The 15,041-nt window shown below is 37.1% G+C and overlaps 1 protein-coding gene across 4 annotated transcripts in view; it reads left to right on the top strand.

Annotated features, from left to right (window-relative positions):
- Nucleotides 1-15,041, top strand: part of LOC145688127 (serine/threonine-protein kinase ATR-like) — a 381,701-nt gene that overhangs the window by 49,300 nt on the left and 317,360 nt on the right. For all 4 annotated transcript variants that reach the window (XM_081761899.1, XM_081761900.1, XM_081761902.1 and 1 more), the window contains one exon: nt 2,435-2,595. In XM_081761899.1, the coding sequence (XP_081618025.1) occupies nt 2,435-2,595 (161 nt within the window). The remainder of the gene's footprint in view (nt 1-2,434; nt 2,596-15,041) is intronic.

Below are 15,041 nucleotides of genomic sequence, written 5' to 3' on the forward strand. Positions count from 1 at the left end.
GATGCATCAGTCAATTTTTCTGTTTGTAGTGACGTTTCTTTGCACGGCTGTCCACATACACAGGAAGTACGTGAACTCAATGTAACCCTGTTGCAGGCCAAGTAATATGACAATAACTTTGACATTATGAAAATCTGCTCCTTACGCTTGTAGTTTGTTCTGTACAACAGTTGCTTCAAGCTACCATACGTTTCCTTCATGTAAGCTGCGTAGCCAGTCGGGGCTAACAAAAATAAGTTAGCATTATGCAGGAGAACAGCCTTAAGACTTAATTTTGAAGAATCTATGAACAATTTCCATTCTCCTGTTTTATGAACAATTTTCAGAGCTGCAATGAATCCCTCTATATTATTGCAAAATACTAAGTTATTTCCACTGTTGAAAAATGGAAGGAATGGAGTATAACGGTCACGGAACACATCACATTTACCGTCTGGTCAAGATAATTCCATTCCTGGAGTCTAGACGCGAACAGTTTTGCCTTACTCGTATTGAGTTGTAGATCTCTTATCAGATATTTCAATTTACACTGCGTGATTCTGTGCTGCTGTGTAGACTTCTGGTTACACTAGAAATCAGGATCTTTCGATGTACTGTTTTGAAGGTGATGGAGCAGAACTAGATTCACTAGCGTCCTCGTCACCTACTGAGTAAGACTAGGGTTGGAATGGGGAGAGGCAGTCCTACTTTGTGAGGCACAGGTCGCATAACTAACGGTATGTCAGGATGTGTGAAAGCTGATTTTTCTTCTTTGAAATAGTACTGAGAACAAGCTCTGGCCTGCTCTCACATGTTTCATATCTTGTGCCTCGGGTCTTCGTTCCTGGTTGAATCATAAAAGATCATAAATTGGTCTTACCATCCCCATGATCTGGAGAGAACCATCAAACTATTTAAATAGTTGCTATTAATATGAAACATGTGAAAGGGCCAGAGCTTGTCGTAGTCTCTAATTTCGTAACCAAAGTAGAGGCTGTAGGCCTTCTTAATCATTGACGTTAAGGGGACGCTTTTGTGATTTCAAAGTACCCCGTCCACAAATATAGCAAAAATTATCAGTAGAGTTTAAGCATTTGCGAAGTATTTTGAATCACATGAATTGCACTAAATTGAAACACTTTTATGGTGCTGTTCAATCACGTCTTTTGCGCAAACGTGAAGAACAGATAGAATACTCAAAGAACACAGGAGTCATAATATCCTACAAGAGCAGAAAACACGCGCACAATCCCACCAATCAAACTGCTCTTCAATGAGTCAAGGCAGCCACCACAAATCGCATGCTCCGCCCGTCCATTTCCGCTCTGTTGCAATGTGCAGAGGCCAAAAATAGACTAGAGCTCCTTCGTGGCTAAGCGGTTAGCGTACCTGGGGTGTGTGGGAGACCCGGGGTTCGATTCTGGTGGGAGTTCATGTGTTTCGGATTCCACGTTAATCAGTAGGTCCCGTCTCGTATAACCTTGCTGCTGAAAGGGACATTAAACTCAAAATCAACTCATGCCAGAAATATACTACAATCAACAACAATATTCAGCATGTTTTATGAAGGTGATAATACCACACTGTTTACCAGCCGTGGGTTTTCAATGGTAATTTTCGAAAATCAGAAGAAATGCTTTATTATTAAGTCATACGTATCCCCCCACATATCTTGGAAATATGAGCTAAACTGAGATTTTCATGGTCGTTTTCGTGATCAGCATAGCCAATTTAGTTAAGAACAACAGCTTTCATTCAAGATACAATTTCACTTTAGACTAATGTAATCGGTGAAAACTAGTTTCTTCAATTGGGAGCCCCCATGTTTTATTCTAGAATAAATTTACCATAAACAGTACTAGCCTTTTTCTTAAGCAATTTCTCGAATTTTGATAGGTGGTGTGAAATATGTGGTTGCTTTCAGTGTGAATTCTGGCAATTCAGATGTATCTTATGTGTAGTGCAACTATGTGCATTGTTCAGTGGTAAAGATAGTTGGCTACTAAGCATTTTATTGGTTGCATCTCCCCATGGTCCACGTCCATGGAACCTTAGAATTAGAAGTTATCCATTATTATTATTATTATTATTATTATTATTATTATTATTATTATTATTATTATTATTATTATTATATTTATTTGACTTCAATTTCTTTAATTGAGGAAGAAGTTAATCTAATTGTTCAAGAGGTTTATCAGTCGCTTCATTCAATTATTTTGTATTACTTTTGAAGTGTATTTTATTCCACATCGAGGAAAGTAATGCTACATGATATTAGAAGAAAGCAACATGATACTAGAATTAATTTATTTTAGTTCTCGACAATTCCCCCAAATTGTATAATCATGAATGTATTTACTTGTACAGAAAGATATGATTATTTTATTTCGTATATTCTTACGCGAATGTATAATATCTATATATTTATATATAAATATATATTTCTTTAAAGGTATTACAAGAGCCATTGTAAAGAACCAGTTAAACTGCAAGTTTGAACTATTTAAACCCAGTGTTCAGAGAGTACCATGTATAGACGAAGAGCTTACGCAATACTACCTTGAGGATCTGACCATGGAAGTAGCAGTTTATATACGGAATAGGATTATCGAGGTATTCGCAAACAAAACATACTTTCCTTGTACAGCATATTATGTTCTATTTAAACATTAAACACATTAACCTACACTATTGATTAAGATTGTAACACTGGTTACGTATAAGCACTGAGGATCAGTGGTATCAAAATTTTATGGTGAATTGACCCAAGTCAGGTGAGAATTTTTCGTTCTGTGTTATTACTTTTGATAATTTTTCCTCACTATTATTATTATTATTATTATTATTATTATTATTATTATTATTATTATTATTATTATTATTATTATTCCTTATAGAATTTTACGTACGTAAATGTTCTCATTTATTAGTCCTCAGTACTCTGACGAATCTGTCCCATTAGTTTTATATTCCTTCATCAAAAGTACACTCTACTATCAACCTTGCTACTATCAAGTGACTGCATCCCAAGATAGCACACACCTTGACTCTTCACAATTCCTTTTCCTTTTTCCGCATTATTTCTGTTCCTCCTTATATGCTAAGGTGTTAGTGAGAACGTAGAATATACTTTGTTCTCAAGTTTGTGTGATCATTATTTCAGTTTTGCGTGTAACTAGTTTTCCATACCTGCTTTGGGATTCCTTTGCCCAAGCATGTACACTACCCTGGTACAAGTAGACACCCGTAGAACATTACGATTTCATGGAAACACGAACGAAGGTGAACTGATGATTAGTGTGCCGTAGGTGGTGATGTGATTATGCAGTAAAATAAGTAACATTATGGCACGCAGACTTGGCTTAGAAGAGCTGAAGGAGCTTACCCAAGATTCGTATAATTCGGCATTGGGACCAGGGGTGCCTAGAGGGAGGTTTTAGGGCGCAGGTTGTGTCCACTATTTTTGGAGGCACAAAATTTTTCATTGAAAATGACACAATGAAACTTTAACCCTTTAACCGCCATGAGGCATCAACGCTATGCCTCACTGTTTTTATAAATTTGCGCCGCGTGGCACTTGTGGATGCCTCACACTTTTTTTCGAAGATTATACACATGCATTACGCAGAATCGGTCCAAATAAAGTGGCAAAATCAAAATTACGTTTTGGCCCCAGGGATATAGCTGCTAATACATTGTGGCAGTGCTTTAAGAACGGAAAATGTTCCAAACTTGAAAAAAATGATGTCTACAAAGCAAGTTGTCTTTGATCGCAACCTACTCTTGTCTTTTTTTACTACTTTTTATTTCGGGGAAACGGAGAACGGTAAATTGAGGTTGATTACGGCCAGGTAATTACGGAGAAGGGGAAGAATCGGATGAGCACGTCTGGTAGGGAGTGTAGTAGAAATCAGTGCTGTGTTATTTGTACCGTTAGGAACTGTTATCAGGATTATAGTACAATTTTGACGGGACGGAAACACCTAAATAGACCCAAGATCAGGTTGATTGAGACCAAAGCGTCACCTGAAGCGTGCGGTCGTCAGGAATGAGAATTTAGCGATCAAAATCTGCCAATTACGTCGCAGCCGAATTTGATCAGCATAAACGTTGAGCGGTATTTGCACAGTGCGGCAATGTACCAAGGGGTCGCCAGAAAGACACCTCTGTTTACAAAATCATAAATGAGACTAGGAAAGTTGGACTGCCACCATGTGAAGAAAGCCACAACATTTCTCGTACCAATGAAACTCGATTTCGCAAATTGTAAGGCAGCAGTTGACAGTGGGCGTGGAAGCGATCGACATAAGCAACATAAGTGTTGTGTTACGATGGCGGGTGTAATTCGGAAAGATTGTCGTAGTAAATTGATTTTTTACTATGCGCAAATCAGTGCTGCGAAATACTTTTGAGGTATTATAAAGTAAATTGCTACCCATCCCTGGAACAGGCTAACTGTCTCGGGACACCATGCAATTCATGGATGATGAGCACCTTGTTACAGGACAAAGCAGAATAATTGAATATGCCATCCTTACATATGTAGTAACCTTAGACATCTTATTTAAAATGCTTTCTGTAGTAATTATTTAAGCAACCATGTAGGAGAGGGCACGATGTTTTATTTTGCCCCTCTCATTTCAGTACCCTCCCAACAGAAAGTAATTTCTGATAAGCAGGGCAGACAAAATGAATACGAAATATATTTACATTATCCTCTCCCCCTTCATATAGTATTTTCAAAACAAAATAACTTAGTTGCTGATTCCAAATTCTTACTATTCTATTATACATATGAAAAAATGATAATAATGTGGATTAGTGGTAGGAAAGGGTGGTGGGGTAAAGATAAGACATGGAATTGCCAAACAGGAGACCCGGTTCGAATCCTGTCCTGTTAATTATTAATACATGTGCGCCTCTGGTGTAGGGGGTCTTGGGTTACATTCCTGGTGGAAGAAGCTTTGTGATTTTAAATATCCTTGACATTTCTATGTTTATGTCCCTGTCGTATATAGATGACCAAAGGATCGAATAAAAAGATTGGCAGTAGAGTTGAGTATTCCCGTTGGGACAAATTAAAAAGTAGTAGTAGAGCATTCACCTTTGGTGCATGGGTCCGTGGCTCGATTCCACTTGGCGCCAAGTGAAATTTGAGGTGGACAAATACCGTGTGCATGGGTTTTCTTGGGATTTTCCATTTTCCTCCCATTTTCTTCATTTCACCATTTCATTCATCATCATTCTCCCTTAGAGTAGGTGCATAATCGTACAACGTTAAACTAGAAGTTCCATTTAATTTTAATAATAATAATAATAATAATCAATTAATTCAACTGAAAGGACTATAATTTATGTTTACGGCAATCATCATAAATATGCAACCATTATACCATTATGAAAACAATGCTTTGAGTGGAAAAATATTCCTGTCCCAAGTGTTAACGAATGCGCACGAGATGAGACATGTCACGAGAAACAGACGAGACACGCTTTGTGGCATCCAAGATAAGACGAGACAAATGCTTTGTACACGAGATAGCTTGTAAAATGTCTCGTCTTATCTGGAATGTCTCGAAAACATAAGTCTAAGTTTTAAAATTATTTTTCAAGATCTATTCTCCCAGACGTAGCTCTCTGCCTTAAAATTAATAACGGCATTTGTTATTTAAAAAGATAAACAATGCCTAAAGTTAATAGTTAACTTTTCGAAAAGAAGCTTCATTAAGGGTGAACCTGAAAGATGTCCACAATCTTTGGGAGGTGATTCGTGACATCAAAAGGAGACAAATGGTTCTCTTGCAGTTTTCGAATTCAGCTTCGTTTTCGAGATACAGGGTTGCCAACTTGGGATCCAACATCGACTCCGAAAACTAGTCTGTAAAAAAGAACAACTACTACTTTTTCTCTTGTTTTGACCTCATGAATAACCTCCCAAAGTTTGCCTACATATGTGTGTTCAATTCCAATTGTCAGGAGTCGATTTAAGTTGGCAATCCCTTATCACGAAAACGAAGCTGAATTCAAAAAACGGCAAGAGGACTTTTTCTCTTGTTTTTATCTCAGGAACCACCTTCCGAAATGTGTCCACATGTTTGTATTAATTTCCAATTGACAGGAGTCGATTTTTGATTCTAAGTTAGCAATCTCGAATACAAAGCTCTATTTAAAAAGAACCACAACAAGACTTTTTGTCTTGTTTTGATCTCAGGAATCGCCTCCAGAAACTTCTCCACATGTTTGTACTAATTTCCAGATGTCATGAGTCGATTTAGGATTTCAAGTTGCAACCTTATATCTCGAAAACGACGCTGAATTTTAAAAATTGCAAGAGGACTTTTTGTTTTCTTTCGATGCCACGAATCACTTCCTGAAGTCTGTGCACATCTTTTAGGTTCACCCTATTTCTTTTATATTTTATGAAATATGAACAAAATTCACTAGGTCGTGTTTGAGAAGCTCACTGGGAATAAATTAAACTCCAAGAATAAACTACTACTCATATATTTTTCAGGTCAATTTACTTATACCATGTTGTCAGGTTAAATATTGATTTATGAAGTGAGAACAAAATGCCAGAGTCTTTTCTGAGAAAATCGTCGAGAAAAAGTCCCCTCCAAGAATAAACTACCCCTCGTAAATAGAGAAATATCTGATACCGCAATATAGGGTTGTTAACTAAATATTGATTAATGAAAAATAAACAAAATTGTTAAAACCATTTTTGAAAAAATAGCTTTTTCCGATTTTCGACTCTTAGTAAACCACACTTATTTTAGGTGGTAGGAAAAAATTGGAAAATCTCCTGTAGGAATACTATGTAATCCCTAAGTTTAAAATTTGGTGCAGATACGTTGAACGGTATGGCCTCTAGGCGAGTGCACAGAAAAGTGTAGCAAACGGACGGACTGGAAGGATGGGTATCGAAAAATCACATTTTCGGTATGTAGGCACCACGAAACATGTAAATCTGTTGAAATCTGAATTTGATATATTATTTTCACAATCATCATATTTTCTTCTCTCTTTTGTCGCTCGAAAAAGAAGAGCCTTTGTTTATCACAAAAAGGAAGGGAGTTCACCAAAAAATATTCAATTACAGGGTACGGGCCACCGCACTAAACTTTTTCAATTCAATTTCTTAACTGTGTTAGGCCGCAGTTTGAATAAAATTATTGTATTATCCAAATACATTGAGTATCTGATTATCGAATAAAAAACTTAGATTGAAGAAAATCCACACTACAAAACTAACTCACACTTTGAACACATTTTCATTAGGCATATAATAGAGCAATTGATGCAATAATTGTTTGTAAAATATGAAAAAAATCAAATGAGTCATTTTTGAGAAAGTTGTTCAAAAAGAACGTCAGGAGTAACCTACCTCTTGTGAATTGTTTCGGACGATGAGTTAAGGTATACTTTTGGTTATTAATGAAATATTTATTTGCAAAATTTGAACAAAATCGCCTGTCGTTCGAGAAAATTGTTGGGAAAAACTTTGACCCCAAAATAAACTATCGTCGTAATTTTTTTCCATAGATATGACTTATAATAAAATATAGGGTTATTAATGAAATACTTTGAATTATCAATAAAATTGCCCGAGGAAGTCTTAAGAAAATCCTGAGGGAAAAATTACTCCCCGAATAAACTATCTCTTGAGGATCCTTTCAGGATATGCTAGTTATTCCATATTATTAGGTTTTAATGAAATATTTATTTCTGAGTATAAACAAAATTACTTGACTTATTTTTGAAAAAATCGTGGAGGAAAAACACCCCCAAGAGTAAACTACCCCTCGCATATATATTTCAGGACAAACGAGTTTTGCCATATTGTTAGGTTATTAACGACATATTTATTTTTGAAATATGAATAAACTCTTTTGAGTCGTTTTCTGAGAAAAATCGCCCAGACAACACACTCCACCAAGAACAAATTACCTCTCGCATTTTTAGGACGAAAAAGTCATGCCATACTGTTACGTTGTTAATGAAATATTTATTTATGAAATATAAACAAAATCTCCTAGGTCGTGTTTGAGAAAATCGTTGAAAGAAAGCTCAGAATAAATTACCTCTCGTACATTTTTCGGCTTAAACGACTTATGTCATATTGTCAGTTTATTACTGAAATATTTATTTATGAAATATGAACGATAACGCTTGAGTCCATTTTGAGAGAATCACTGAGGAAAAACTCACCCCTAAGTATAAACTACCTCTGGTAGATTTTTCTCAGATAAATGCCTTATACCACAAAATAGGGTTGTTAATTAAATATTGATTTATAAAAAAGAAAGAAAAAAAAAAAACAAGAACGTTCCAGCCAGTTATGAGAAAATCTTTTTTCTATTTTCATCGTACAGGAAACTACCCTTGTTTTGGGTGTAGGAGAGAAATTAAAAAAAAAAAAAAAAAAAACTATAGGAAATATACCTAGATATGAAAATCTTAAACTAAAATTTGGTACCAATAAGTTGAACGGTATGGCCTCTAGGTGAGTGCATAGAAATGTGTAGCGAACGGACGGACGAATAGGTAGACGTGTATCGAAAAATAACTTTTTCGGTGTTAGGGGCCATAACACGTGTAAATTCGTTGAAATCTCAAATTTGATTTGTTTTTCGATCACCATAATTTCTTCTCTCATTTGTCGCTTCAAAGTGAAAGGAACTCAGAACTACAGATAAGATACACCTATTTTTACACATAGGCATAATGATTTAAAACTGTTTTAGTTTGTGAAAAAAGTCATTTCACTCCCAATTGAAAGGTTTTACCATAACTAACTGCATACCAATGAAGAGACGGAAGTTTTCAGGAAGTAAACGCATTCAGAAGTCTAGACTGCATTACGTCTATCAGCCTGTTCTGAATATTTACTTCTGCAATCGTTGACAGCTGTAATTTCGCCCAAACGCTACATGAAATAATTCTTGGTTGACGTCATTGTGTTACTAGTTTAGTATTGTTCTCTTCAGACTTGGTTGAAGTTTTGTCTTAACGGTTATACATTTTTTCTTTCTTATTTCATCGTTACACGTAAGAATAAAATGTAGTGAGTGGATAGATTCGAACCTACGAACATTGAGTTTTCATTCTTCCAACACTTTACCAATGAGCAAAGCTTTGTCTTCACGTCAACGCATGGTTACAGGGTTTATTACGATTTAAATAAAATGGTTGACTGTTAAAGTTTCCTGCTCTCATATTTCGATAAAAAATTTCATTGCTTCGTAGATACGTAGAGCAATGTTTAGATACACATTTTAGAAGAGTATGGTTTGGTGTATATAATAATTTCATGCCAGATAAAGGCTGGATAAGTTTTGATAAAATGTTTCATATGTAGTTCTCAATAATAGGCTTGCTGTTCGGGGTGAAGTTCCAAGGTTCAACATTGACTAGGAGTTTTTGCTATTAATATCCTTTCTAACAATATTGGCAGTGAACAAAACTTAGCCCGTGTTGAAGCTTTTTGTTCCTAATTTATTTATTTTACTTTATTATTTAACGAATATATTGAAAATATACTTGTCAGCAGGCACGTATGCAGGAATTTATTTCAGGAGCGGGTCCGACTTCAATATTGGGATAAATTATATTTAAAAAGAAAATAACCCCTAAAATTAGGCTAAATTTACAGAAAAGTTGGGATTTCAGAGGGTGTCCGGACCCCCTGGACCCACCCCTAAATGTGTCCTTGTTTGTCAGTAACGTTTTCCCATTTTGAAACCCTCAACAACTTCGAATATATATAAAGCGAAACGAATTATTTTCGATAAAATATCACTTCAAGGAGACGCGACATTTTTATTGCACACAGTGGTACACCACGTTAACAAGGGCAAGAATTCCTTCCCTTTAGTTCTCTGCAATTGCGCTCTATCGAAAGGTTAGGTTTGTAAAATATTACTCCTAAGGACAAATGTTATTGGCAGATAGCAATACTGAACAGAACTCCACAGAAATGCATGCTGAACTTTCGTTTATAGTTACACTTTGGTGATTTGCCCTCAAGGTCAATCGAGTGATAACTCAGTTCAGTCCCTGTTCTTAAGCCGTGTTCGTATTACTTCGAACAGTTTTGACGTATTTGCTTTTCAACCATCATAGGAACCGACAATCAGGGCAAATCATAGCATACAATACATTTAAGCAAGTATATTTGTCGTGAAATTATTACACGCATTACCAAAAGGCTCTTAGTATATGAATCGATACATTTATTTATATAGATAAAGCAAACAGTGGAACTACCTATCGAAAGAATAAATTAACAGCACGATCATAATGAAAAGCATGTCTCGTAATATAACAGACTTCTTTCGCGTAAGAAATCGAAACTCAGTTGGTCAGAGCGAGCCCAGTACGAGTAAGAGTTATTATTACTATTGTTTTTCTCTTTTTTATATAAGGAAAAATCAAATTGTGACATAGAGATATCAAATGTACTTGGTTAGGTAACTTTGTCTCAGCTAAACTTTAAATATCAGTAACCGTCGAAATTATTTCACTAACTGAACAGTTACTGAACATTTCAAACACGTCAAACCAGTGATATTAACATGAAGGTTAACCTCCGCAGCCCTTATTTATGCATCCGTACTTTCAGGGACGGACCAAGGGCCGGGCTACTCGGGCGACTGCCCGGAACGCCAGAGTCAGAGGGGCACCAAAACGAGCCTCAAAAAGTAAATTCTATAATGTGTTTTCTACTGACATTTTTGGTTTATATTCTTGTAAAGTAGCGGCAATTACATAATCTTTTTCCATTTCTGGGCAGCGGTGGCTCAGTGGTAGAGCGTTCACCTCTGGTGCTTCGGGTCCCGGGTTCAAATCCCGCTCCCGCCAGGTGAACTTTGTGGTGGACAAACACCGTGTGCGTGGGTTTTCTCGGTGTTCTCCCGTTTCCTCCCACTTTATTCATTCCACCATTTCATTCATCTCTCATCATCACCGTCCCCTTTAGCCTAACCGGCATAACCGTGGGACGTAAAACTCAAAAATTTCATTTTCATTTCTTTTTCCATTTCACCATGGAAGAAGAGAGTTTCATGGTACTAAGGGGGCTGTATCGACAAATGGAAGATGACATGTAGAATAAAGAGTGGAGGGCGAGTAAGTATTGTTTGCTTGTTTGCTTGAGTTCAGCGTTCCACGGTTATGCCTTCATGGCCAAAAGAGATGTGGATACTGATTATAGTGGAATCCGAAGCACTTTTATCGTTCAACAGTAACCCACCGGGAATTGGAACCGGGACCACAGAAGGCAGGCGTGCTAGCCACTAGACCAGGCGGGGGGAGGGGGCGGAGTTGGCATTGTTTATAGCGGGCCATATTCTTTGTGAAGTTTTCCTACGTAATGAATGTCTTTGAAAAATGGGTTTAAAATATTAAAAACACTGTGATAAAATGTAAAATATAGGTTAGTACTAGGGGGGAGGGCGCCAAAAAGTCACTTTACCCGGGTGAAAATTTGGCCTGGTCCGACCCTTCGTACTTTCTATATATTTTTTTGGCCTTGCAGCTAGTGCGGTCCCCACGCCACAGAGTTGCGGGGGGCGCTATTTACGCCTATGCTTCGAACGTAATTCAATAACTGTTTCAGAAATTCTACCATCAGCGTGGAAATGGGAATATATTTTTTTTCTAATAGTCCCATAGAACTTTCACCCAGAACGCCAGATGCATCTTTTCAGAATGGGCTCTGGCTAAGTATAAGGAGAATCTGATGTTTCCTAAGTAAGTTCCTTTCAGAAAGTTAGCTATTTCTTTAATGGTGATGTAAATAAACTGTCTAGTGATAAACATTGTGAAACTTTATTAAATTCTCTAAATTAGAATTAACATTTACTGGAAAACATTCGTTATCAATCAGGGAGCAGTGAGCACAGGGGAAATAATTACGAAACTGTTTGCAAACAAAAATTAGGCACACTAATGGAAGTGTGACAATGACATTTTTTTCTTTTTTTGATATCGTTATGAGTTTTACACATACGTTACAATTTGATTCTTTCCCACATAAAAAATAAATAAAATAACCACTTTAATAAAAATGACAAATGCACTTCTATGGGATTCGAACCAACTACCTCCGGCATACAGACTCGTTGCTTTAACTAACTGAGCTATTTGTTTTCTTACGTTAACTGAACCTGTTCTACGGTAAAGACGATTTTTCATTATTACTATCAATTCGTTCTTTTCCATAGGTAATTTCCACTATTTGCTCCATCTATACGTTAATACTTGGCATTGATTCATATATTTGGAGTTTGCAGATAATGCACGTAATAAGAATATTAGAAAAGTTTCGTTTGTAGATTTAATCAACATTTCTCTCAATGACACAAATGTCGCTGCTTCGTGTTGAACTGTAGAATTCCCTCGTGTTCTTGAAAATTTCCCACTTTAGCAGAGTTGGTAATTGTCGTAATTTCGGTCGATTTAATGTTTTTTGCTTCTAATTTCTTTATTTTAAGCTAATATTAAAAACAGGTTTGTTATTATTAACTTTTCCTGTTAGAAAACCTTCCGAAATTTCGAACATAGAAAGAAAACGGATATATTTTCAAAAACCTTCAAAATAAAGAGACGCGTCATTTATTTTGCCCACAGTTGCACAACAAAAATGCACAAATGACCACAGACTCGCAAGCAGAAAACAGTTACTTGAGACACCCTATGCTACTTAGGATTACTGCCAAAGGGGGTTCCATCAAGTATTAACTGCAGTATTACAAATATTTCCTTCTGTGCACTGAATACATAGCAATGGTTACACTCATTTTTCGGGTGTCTTAACTTCTGTGAGGATAATTCATGTATATAAAGTATCCAGAAAACTTGGTTGGATCTCCACATTGTGGTACTGCACGTACTCCTTACATCATTTGTTTGGAAGTAAAAAAGAAAAAGAAAAATAAGATAGTGTATCGTTATAGTGTTTCTTCTTTGTAGCCTGTTGCTTGTGTTAGCCAATTAAACGAGGTAGTCAGTGAGAGCAGGGCAAACATGGGAATTCCGTTACGCGGACCTATACACTTCAGAGATTTAAACTATGAACAAGCGCTAGTGAAACGGGAGGGATCTGGCAAATGAGGAGACAATACAAGGGTGATTTAATGAATTTAAGAACGGTGATGAATCCCTCGAGTACATACCACAGGAAAATCCACGAGACATAGACAACTGGGCACTCAAGGCATCTGTTTTAATCAATAATGATCAGACATGTGATGCATTAGAAGTATTTAATTGCTTGCAGAAACCATTTGCCACCACCTCTTTCAAATTGTTGCTTTCCTCACTGATCTAGTAGCTACCTCATGTGCCTTTGGTGTAGATGATCCTGGGTTTGATCCCTGCTGGGGGAACATTAAAAAATTTGAACACTTTACGGTGGTTTCGAACTCACTAACTCTATGACTTCTCTATCCTGGAAGTTCAATGCCGCATTCACACCTCTCCATGGACTTCTGTCCTTGGCCAACTGGATCTAGTTATTACTTTGTAGTCCTATTTTTGCGAGATTCATCTTAATGTAAAATTCTGTATTTTAAGATACAGCAAAAATGTTACCGGGATTTTTTTTTGTTAACTTTTGCTAGTAATTTTTTTAATAAAAATTCTTCTCATATACAGTAGTAATAATTATTGCAGTTCAAAAATAAGTTCCTCGTAGATATTTGGGATATTTGGTGGGTTTTGTTGTTTAATTTGTAGGAATCCAGAGACCAAGCGTCCTAGGGTGACAGGATCCAAGCCTCTTGCGGTCATCGAGTGTGTGTAGGTACCTCTCAGAGACCAGGCGTCCTGGAGAGTGGAGGTGGCGATCAGTCGGTGGAGAGTGATGCTTTCTGCGGTGTTCTGGCTCCTTTATTCCAGAAATGTTGCTAATTTCATTAATCTTTGTTACTTGACGATCGTTGACGATAATTGACAATGTCTTCTTACAAGGAAACTTTTTCTGGTCTCTCACGAAATGTGGAACGAGACCATGGTCAATCGATTTGTGTTAGTGAACACGAAAATCCATAGGCGGAAAAAACCCTCTAACGCAACAGTTCCGTACTTATGGGAGGGGCAAGGGGCACTGGCAACACAACACGTTGTAGATAATGAGACGAAATACGAAGCACAACGAGTTCCATGAAAATATGCGTAGAAGCACAACATATACTACAATGTGGCATTATATTCGACAATACTCTTACAAGTGAGGGCAGGGGGGTAGTACATAACAGCAGAGGGGGGCGGGTAAGCGCAAGTAAAACTGGTCATTATAATTGAGGAAAACGGAGAAGCAAGACGTCAGGGGAATGATACAGTAATAATACATGGTCAAGTAATTAATCACAAACTATAGACAGCCTGTAGACGACACCGTGAAGCAGAAGTGGAAGAAAGAGCTATGGAGGGGATTGTCCGTAGGGCCCGGACCTCCTCCCTACGTAACGTCCGATGTGTGTACACTGTTGTATACATGTAGGCATTCATTTTTATATGTTTATGATGATGATAACATAAAAGTAAGACAACAATATACGCCCCTGTGTGAATGCACTGCAAAGTCCGATACACCACTATACATTGAAAGATCAGTTCAGGAAAGTGGGGGCCTTTGCTCCGTGTCTTTGTACTCTCCGCCCATGTACTTGACCAAGTCCATGATATATTACCCTCCCCTCAAGTTCGGCTTGTGTGTGTTCCTACCTTCTATGGAACTTTTTTTCCTTACGCTATAATCCACGCTATCCGCCCTCCTCCTTTGTCGTTACGTGCTACACCTCTGCCCTTACTTGTCAGAGTATTGTCGAATGTAATGTCACATTGTAGTATATATTTAACTGCGTTTCTAAGCATATTTTCATCGAACTTGCGCCATATTTTGTCTTTTCATTATCAACAACGTGTTGTGTTGGCACTCTTCCCCCCGTAAGTACGGAACGATTGGGATCAAAGGTTTTTCCCGCCTATGGATTTTAGTGTTCGCTAACATAAATCGATTGGCCATAGTCTCATTCCACATTTCGTGAGACACC

This window comes from Thermobia domestica, chromosome 6 (genome assembly GCF_964235325.1).
Source record: "Thermobia domestica chromosome 6, izTheDome1.hap1.1, whole genome shotgun sequence".
In the NCBI taxonomy this organism is placed as follows: Eukaryota; Metazoa; Arthropoda; class Insecta; order Zygentoma; family Lepismatidae; genus Thermobia; species Thermobia domestica.